At 39.9% G+C, this 9,125-nt stretch overlaps 2 protein-coding genes across 2 annotated transcripts; one reads left to right on the plus strand and one right to left on the minus strand.

Annotated features, from left to right (window-relative positions):
• Window positions 1-1,910: 1,910 nt before the first annotated feature.
• On the minus strand, window positions 1,911-5,760 carry LOC311267311 (uncharacterized protein). Its single transcript, XM_084370326.1, has 2 exons — window positions 5,508-5,760; window positions 1,911-5,310 (listed from the first exon to the last, which is right to left on the minus strand). The coding sequence occupies exons 1-2, from the start codon at window positions 5,677-5,679 to the stop codon at window positions 4,241-4,243; spliced, it is 1,242 nt and encodes a 413-aa protein (XP_084226452.1). The 5' UTR covers window positions 5,680-5,760; the 3' UTR covers window positions 1,911-4,240.
• Window positions 5,761-6,070: 310 nt separating this feature from the next.
• Window positions 6,071-8,326, plus strand: LOC311267310 (uncharacterized protein). The gene is made up of 2 exons (XM_084370325.1): window positions 6,071-6,346; window positions 6,489-8,326. Exons 1-2 carry the CDS (start codon window positions 6,175-6,177, stop codon window positions 7,667-7,669), a joined length of 1,353 nt encoding a protein of 450 aa, XP_084226451.1. The 5' UTR covers window positions 6,071-6,174; the 3' UTR covers window positions 7,670-8,326.
• Window positions 8,327-9,125: the final 799 nt, after the last annotated feature.

The raw sequence follows: 9,125 nt of genomic DNA on the forward strand, positions 1-9,125 counted from the left end.
AAACAAGAGGACAAGGGCTCTTAGGCTACAGTCAGTTAACCACAGGGGGCTGCAGTTAAGAGTCATGGAGGCACTGCTGACTCTTAAAGTCATATGACCTTAGGTCTTCATACTGGTTCATTATCATCACTCAGCAGCAAATATATACTGCTCCCTGGAAAATTAATGTGATATACAGTAAGTTAGAAAAATGAATTAATTACAGTCAGGATTTCAAACTAATTGTTTGGTGTCTGGTCTCCAATCAAAATTAAAGGTGCAATATTGAAGAACTGACCATCTCTAAAATTCATACGTCAAACTAATAGGGGGCAGCATATCACCAGGGTAACTGCTCTCAGTAAATATTTATGTTATGTCAAATGTGGTTCTGTAGCTGCATGTAGCTAGTTAGCTCAGTTAGCTGCACAGCAAGTGCTTATTTCTTCACATTCTGTTGATTTTCTCAGAAATTCTGAATTTTGAACTAAAATTCTTACAAAGTGCACCTTTAACCTAATAGTAGCAGAGGCTGTCTACTTAAGTAAGATTCTGTGCAGTGAAAATTGTCCATACAGTTTCCCAGAGTCTAATGTCCTTCCACTTTAGTGGTTTCTCTTGTCCAACTAACAGACCAAAACCCAAAGATATTCAGGTAAACGGGAAAAGGAGGAAATCTTTACATTTGAAGACAGAAAATTGATATTTTTTTGTATTTTGCTTTTTAAAAAAAATTCTAATTGGCAAACTCATGAAAACAAAACTCACTCACAAACTGCATGAAAATGAGTCTTACAAATAAGGACTCTAATCAAACATCCTGTTCTTGCTTCTGTGTCCTGGCACCACACACACACACACACCCACACTTAGCCATGCCATATGGAGCCAAGCAGCATCAAGTGTCATGCCTGCTCCACACAATACACACCCAGTCGACCGTACCTTTGTTTTCTTCTTTTTCTCCACAATATTATCCCTCCATCTTTCCTCTCCTCTTCAGGTTATTCCAAAGCAGAATCTCTCCATCCACGGTTCACTCTGGCGGGACATCTTTAAGGCATCATTAAGGCCAGCAGTGTCAACTCACAGCCCCTCTCTCTCTCTCTCTCTCTCTCATAAAGCCTCCCACTCAGTCCCCCTCTCCTGGACCAAAGAGATGCTTGTGAATATTTAATGGCGCTATTGTGCTTGTGTGCGTGCGAGTGAATGGGGAGCATAGGCTGGGAGTCCACACTTTCTGGTCAGCCTGCCTTGGAGACAGCGACACAAACAGCTGGGCAGCAGGGATGGAAGCAGTGGGAGGGGTTGGAGGTGACTGACCCTCCCCTGCTGTACAGCTGAGTAGGAATAAAGGTGTGCAGGGATGCTCACCTGAGAGGCACCTGTGAATGCGATGCTTATAGGGAACCAATCAATACGTGTCATTTTTCTACAGCTATTACACTGTGCAGTCAGTATTTACTTCAGAATGATATGTTAAAGTGACAAACTTAACATTGCAAGTTTAAGTGAAATGTGACGGAAACACACTCAAAGCTGAGGGACCAATCCAGAATTTTGGCAGCTCTTCCTGTTGTGTTAGAAATGTCAGGTAAAGCCTTTAAGGGGCAAAATGTAAGAATTCTGGTTGAAAACATTCAAAAATCAGCTATAATTATTAACAGAAAGTGAATAAATAGCAGTTTTGACATTGAGACGTCTGTGTATTGTGTTGAAAATACATCTTCTTAAGTTGGCATGCTAACCAGCTAGCGCTAGCCGGTCCTTATCCAGGGCTCCCAGTCCCAACTGCTAGTTGCATGGCTAACTGAGCTAGAAATTCTTATTTCCTCGTATAGAAGTAAAAGATGAATCGACAAAAGATTGTCTTAGTATTATTTACTAAAATAATACAATAGAAAAATAGAAAGTAACAGAGTCAATTCAGTTCAACTGGAAGGTCAGCTTCACGCCAGGGCGTTCTGGGTGAATCCGACATAGAGCTACAGTGAAGACACAGTTTATACTAGGAGGACAAGACAAAAAGGGAGGTTTCAGAGTGAAACACCGAACACAGTTCATGCTCAGATCAGGTCCCATTCACGCATACACAAGAGATTAATACTATACAAGGTAAAAAGGTAGTTCAATATGTAAAGTGAATAATGAATAGTAATAATACGCAAAGGGAAAAGGTAATGATTATATGTGAGGTTAAAAGATTTTGCTGCTACAAAACACAAACACAAATTGTGGATTATGTTTAACATGTTGCTGTCGGAATGAATCAGCCTAAGCAGTAGTAATGAATACAATAATCAGTACCACTGCAACCAACCCGAGATAAGTGGATGGAGATGAATGGAAATAACAGATAGCACGCATCAAAGGTCTCATCAGCCTTGTCTTCACACTTAATTTGGTCTGAGACAAAACCTCCATGGCAAGCTATATGCATAGCTGTTAGCTAAGCTGCACACCAAAAGTACCTTTAACTTGCTCGCCTTGAATAAATTAAATTAAAAGTTAGCTCAGTAAATTCCTATTCCCACAAAACACATTTTGAGCATGAGAGATGTTATATCTGTGAAATTAACACTCAAAAAAAACATTAATGCAATACTTTTGTAAGAGTTATTATTATTAGCTTCAGTTGCAATGACTCTTGAATGGATACAGAAGGGTTTTACTTTTACACAAATGCTTTACTGTAATTTCACATTTGAATTTACTCTTACAAGGTTCAAATCAATACCTTAAAAAGCACATGTACACAGTATAAGCTTCAATTTTCAAAACACTTACAAAGCTTGATTGTTAGAATACAGGACATTAAAAAAACAAAACAAAAAAAGAATTTTGTTGTGAATTTTCCCTTTGGCACTAATCATGTTGTGCACTGCTACCACTTGGTTTGTTGTTGCTTGTTGTTAATGAAATCTTCCAAGGTTAGGCTAGGTTAATGGGTGAAAGCATCATCTACTTGTTGAAGGTAATTACATGAAGTTGGGCCAATCACAAAATATATATAAATGTGGCCCAACACCAAAGGGACAGTGTTTCTCAGCTTTAACATTGTAGCTCAATCCACTCATATAACTGAGGTAGTGTATCAAGGTTGTAAAAAATAATATTATTTTAACAAGGCAAATATTTGTAAGAAGTCTGCATTCAGATTATTCTGTTCTTCTGAGTTAGCTGCAGCTGCTGCTAGCTGTTATCTCCCCATATAAGTGGTGAAACCATCACACCCCTGTCCCGTCCCATCACTCTATTTACACAGAGGTCAATTCGGGGTTGTTGGTACCTCTGCTGTCGGCAGAGGCGGAACAACAACCTACCATTCTGCCTTTAAACCATATCTACAGAACAGTGACGTGGATTAAGGCGCAACAGTCCCGCCTTGATCAGGCTGTGTAAAAGGAGCTAAACTTTAGCCCCTTTTACACAGCCTGTTCAGGGCGGTTGTACTTTGCAAGATCTATGGAACAGAATTAGCTGCTAAAGTATTCTGTCCCATAGATCTTGCAAAGGTACAACTTTCCACTTGTGTGTTTTCCCATGTGGACTTTTTCTGACAAGTTTGGGTAGTATACATCGGTACTGTGACTTTCACTTTAGTGATGTCTTATTGTTGGTTCTGGTTTGGTCATCAAAGAACTAGAATTATTTATGAAAAAATAAATCTCTATTTAGTGATATTAAACTCATTAAGTTTTAAGAACAATAGTATTAGGAAAACACATTTACAATGAGAGGTGTTAAATTGATCATTATACCAGAGGGCCCCTGTTGGCACCTTATATTTATACAGTATGTTTATTAGTTATTTTGATTACTGATGCCATAATGTGAAATGTGTAACTTTTGTAGCATGTCAATATTTTGATTACAGAAGTAATGCTCTTACAGAGAGGCCATTGCAAAAGTGTCTATGATTCAGTAGATGAACACTCCATGGTTTCTCCTGTGTTTATTGATCCTCAGGTGTTTTTTCAAGTATGTGATTTGAATAAAACTTTTCCCACAATTCCTGCAACTATGTGGCTCCTGACTGCTGTGACTTCTTCTTTGTTTTGACCGCAAACCAGTAGAACTGAGTCGTCTCACACATGGTTTACAGGTATAAGGCTACCTGCCTGTATGTGATCTCATATGCCTTGCCAAACTAGGAGATAGTCTTCTCCTGCAGATTTTATACAGGTACGGCTTCTAACCTGTATGAGTTGTCATGTGGAACTTCCAATTGAAACTTTGTGTGAATCCTCTCCCACATGTTTCACAAGTGTACAGCTTCGCCCGTGTGACATCTCATATGAACTTTCAATGCACTGCTAGTTCGGTAATCTTTTTCACATGTTTTACACGAATAAGGCTTCTCCCCTGTGTGACTTCTCATGTGGACTTTCAAACTGCTGTTATGTGAAAAACTTTTCCCACATGTTTTACATGCATACGGCTTCTCACCTGTGTGGATTCTCATGTGCATCAGCAAGTGACTGCTGGATGCAAAGCCTCTCCAACATATTTTGCAAGTATATGGTCTCTCACCTGTGTGAACTCTCATATGAACTTGCAACGCACTGCTAGATCGGTAATCTTTTCCACATGTCTGGCAGGAATGGGGCTTCTCACCTGTGTGACTTCGCATGTGGAGTTTCAAATGAAAACTTTGTGTAAAAACGCTCCCACATGTTTTGCATGTATACGGCTTCTCACCTGTGTGGATTCTCTTGTGTATCATCAACTGACTGCTGGTTGTACAACCTCTTCCACATTCGTTGCAAGTATATGGTTTCTCACCTGTGTGAACTCTTGTATGAACTTTCAACGCAGTGCTTGTTAGGAAATCTTTTCCACATGTTGTGCATGAATAAGGTCTGTCCCCTGTGTGAATCCTCAGGTGTCTCCGCCATGTCAATCTAGCCTTAAAATATTTTCCACAAGTGTCACATCTGAAACCCTTTTTATCTGTAAGAGTACTCTGTTGAATCTCTGACATGTTGGAGTTGTTCTCATTCTTACTGTGACCTGAGTCTCCATGCTTGCCTCCTTTCTGATCCTGGCTCTCAGCTACATGAGAGTTGTCAGAGAGCAGCTGGTGGTCACTTTTTAGTTCTGGTTCACTGTGGTCACTTTCCTCATCAGCAGGAGTCAATAAAGAGGCATCAGTCTCCAGCTTCAGTACAAGCTGCTCTCCCTCCTGACTGGTGCACAGTTCCTCCTGTTCCTCTTTAATCTGTGGAGACTCTGGGTCCTCTTGGTCCAGACTGGAGTTCCTCTCCTGGTTTAAGAGCTGCTGCTCAGCGAGAACCTCCTCCTCCTTACAGATATGTTGCTGTGGGAGCTCTGGAGGGACACAGAACAAAAGGAATAAGATGCTACTACTACTGTATGCTACTACTACTACTACTACTACTACTACTATATGTGTGTGTGTGTGTGTGTGTGTGTGTGTGTGTGTGTGACACACACACATATATAGTAGTAGTAGTAGCATACAGTATATATATATAATGTCATTAAAAGAGTAAAGTTTCACACACCTATCCTGTGTAACTTGATTTCATGTTTTCTAACGACACCCAGCAGTTTGCGCTGACGGTCGATCTCTTCCTCGTACTCGACGATAGTTTGTTTAAAAACTCTGAATATTTCTTCAGCAGCAGCAGTTAGTCGCTCGTTGACAAACTCTCTCAAACAGTCAACTGAAGACATTGTTGCTTATTAGAAATTCAATAATTAGCTGCGCTTTCACTACAATATCGTCTTCCAGCTCATTCACTACACACACGTAGCTAACGCTACTAGCGCTGGCTTTGTTTACTTCCGCTGGATGTCACGCTGTTAAGGTCCGACAGCGGAAGCGTGGCAGCTTTTCGTTCCGCTTTCAACTGATGACATTTTATTGAAAACTTGTGTTTGAAATCAGCAGCAAAGATTTACATCTGCTTCAATATCAAGGACATTTGGTACTTTTTTTCTTAACTACTCTTCTGTCATCTACATCGCAGCAGCAGTCTGACAATGTCATCTGTTGAAAGCGGAACGAGAAGCTTCCGCACCTCCGCTGTCGGACCTTAACAGCGTGACATCGAGCGGAAGTAAACAAAGCCAGCGCTAGTAGCGTTAGCTACGAGTGTGTAGTGAATGAGCTGAAAGACGATATTGTAGTGAAAGCGCAGCTAATTATTGACTTTCTAATAAGCAACAATGTCTTCAGTTGAGTGTTTGAGAGAGTTTGTCAACGAGCGACTAACTGCTGCTGCTGAAGAAATATTCAGAGTTTTTAAACAAACTATCGTCGAGTACGAGGAAGAGATCGACCGTCAGCGCAAACTGCTGGGTGTCGTTAGGAAACCTGAAGTAATGTTACACAGGATAGGTGTGTGAAACTTTACTCTTTTACTGACACAAAACACACATTTGATTCTTAAATGTATATTTTTACTAATCTCCTCACATGTCCGCATGTTTTCTTTACCATCACAGTAGCATCTCATTCCTTTTGTTCTGTGTCCCTCCAGAGCTCCCACAGCAACATGTCTGTAAGGAGGAGGAGGTTCTCGCTGAGCAGCAGCTCTTAAACCAGGAGAGGAACTCCGGTTTGGACCAAGAGGACCCAGAGCCTCCACAGATGAAAGAGGAACAGGAGGAACTATGCATCAGTCAGGAGGGAGAGCAGCTGGAGACTGATACCTCTTGGTTGACTCCTGCTGATGAGGAAAGTGACCACAGTGAACCAGAACTAAAAAGTGACCACCAGCTGCTCTCTGACAACTCTCATGTAGCTGAGAGCCAGGATCAGAAAGGAGGAAAGCATGGAGACTCAGGATCAACTGGAGATGCAGAGCCAGAACTAACCGAGAGACATCACAGCAGTCAAAGTCAAACTAACAACGAGAACAACTCCAACATGTCAGAGATTCATCAGAGTACTCTTACAGACAAGATGCCTTTCAGCTGTGACACATGTGGGAAATATTTTAAGCATAGGTTGTCATGGCAGAGACACCTGAGGATTCACACATGTGAGAGACCATTTGCTTGCAAAACATGTGGGAGAGTTTTTACGAAAAGCTTTAATTTGAAAGTCCACATGAGAATTCACACAGGGGAGAAGCCGTATACATGCAAGACATGTGGAAAAGATTTCCAAACTAACAGTGCATTGAAAGTTCATATGAGAGTTCACACAGGTGAGAAACCATATTCTTGTGAAATATGTGGGAGAGGTTGTACATCCAGTAGTCAGTTGTTGATGCACATGAGAATTCACACAGGGGAGAAGCCATATTCGTGCAAAACATGTGGAAAAGATTTCCGGTATGGCAGCGCATTGAAAGTTCATATGAGAGTTCACACAGGTGAGAGACCATATTCTTGTGAAGTATGTGGGAGAGGTTTTGTATCCAGCAGTCACTTGCTGATGCACATGAGAATCCACACAGGTGAGAAGCCGTATACATGTAGAACATGTGGGAGAAGTTTTGCACAAAATGGCAGTTTGAAAGTCCACATGAGAAGTCACACAGGTGAGAAGCCATATTCATGTAAGATATGTGAAAAAGATTTCCAATCCAGCAGTGCTTTGAAAGTTCACACAAGATCTCACACAGGTGAGAAGCCGTTCATTTGCAAGACATGTGGGAGAGGATTCACACAAAGCTTCAATTTGAAGTTCCACATGACAACCCATACAAGTTAGAAGAGGTACCTTTGTCAAATCTGTTGGAAAAGACTATCTTCATTTGACAAGGCATATGAAATCACATACAGGCAGGTAGCCTTGTATCGGCAAACCATGTGCGAGATGACTCAGTTTCACTGGTTTGTGGTCAAAACACAGAAGAAATCACAGCAAATCACATACTTGGAAAAAACACCTGAGGATCAGTAAACACAGGAGAAACCATGGAGTGTTCATCTACTGAATCATAGACACTTTTGCAATGGCCTCTCTGTGACTGAATGTAACATGTTCTCCACAAAGATGAGATGTCAAAATCTTAGTGTAAAGTTTCCCTTCATATGACTGATTTACTGATATTTCTGTTAGCAACAGTATTTCTTTGAAACAACTTTAATCTCCCAAATGGAGGAAAAATGTCAGTTTGACAGTCAGAGCTCAGTAGTGTCTGTTAAAGTCATGGTGTGATGTTGATGGTTTTACCAAATATCGACTTTTGAACCATTTCAGAGTCACTTTTAGTTTAAAGTTTAACAAGAACTTAAAATCAATCTGTGATAGTTTTGTATCAAGCCGACTACACATGTTTATACAGAGTCAGATTTCACACTTGAGAGTGACATCACTGTTTTGTTTTATTATATAAGAAGTTCTATTAAATGTGGACTTGACTTGTTTTTGCTGTTTGTATTCACAACCTCACATCTGATGGACTAAAAGCCAAATCTTGTTTTATCTTTTCTGCTTAATAAGTGACTTAGAGGATGAATTGATTTTCAAACTGCTCGCTGTTTGATGGCAGTTAATTTTAAAGGATAGCATGGAGACAGAGCTGCAACTATTAATCACCAAATATTCCGATAATTGAGAAACTGGTTTGAGTATTTTTTGGGTCACTTACCTTTATAATTAATTATATTGTTAATTTTTGGCTATTCGTAATTTTTTTTTTTTGTAATATTCTGTCCTTTGGCTGCTGTGGCAAACAAATTTCCCTGTTGCGGGACAATAAATGAATACTGATTCTGACTGATAATTCTCTGATTCAGTCTTCTTCAATATACAGACCCTTTCCAAAAAATTAGAATATCATGGAAAAGTTTATTTATTTCCATATTCCAATTTAAAAAAGTTAAACTTTCATAGATTATAGATTCAGGGCCCACAATTTAAATGATTTCAAGTATGTATTTGTTTATTTGTACATAATTTGGGCTTCCAGCTCATAAAACCCACGAAAACAGGAATTCAAAAAATGAGAATACTGTGAAGAAATCACCATTTACTTCTCAGTTTTTGCAGAAAAAAAAACAAAGAAATTAGGATCACATCAAATCAATCAAAATATGGTACTTTCAAAATGATATGTCAATCTTCAATACTTGGTTAGGGCCCTTTGCCCTAATCACTGCCTTGATGCGCCGTGGCATTGAGACAATCAGCCTGTGGCATTGCCTGGGAGTTATGGAAGCCC

The sequence above is a fragment of the Pagrus pagrus genome (assembly GCF_965226575.1).
Source record: "Pagrus pagrus genome assembly, chromosome: 13".
Taxonomy (NCBI): Eukaryota; Metazoa; Chordata; class Actinopteri; order Spariformes; family Sparidae; genus Pagrus; species Pagrus pagrus.

Bases quoted from the DNA above. Each gene is read 5' to 3' on its own strand.
- LOC311267311 (XM_084370326.1), bottom strand. From the start codon at position 5,679: ATGTCTTCAGTTGACTGTTTGAGAGAGTTTGTCAACGAGCGACTAACT. The intron at 5,311-5,507 runs GTGTGTGAAACT...GTGTCCCTCCAG, and splicing joins AATCAAGTTACACAGGATAG to AGCTCCCACAGCAACATATC.
- LOC311267310 (XM_084370325.1), top strand. From the start codon at position 6,175: ATGTCTTCAGTTGAGTGTTTGAGAGAGTTTGTCAACGAGCGACTAACT. The intron at 6,347-6,488 runs GTGTGTGAAACT...GTGTCCCTCCAG, and splicing joins AGTAATGTTACACAGGATAG to AGCTCCCACAGCAACATGTC.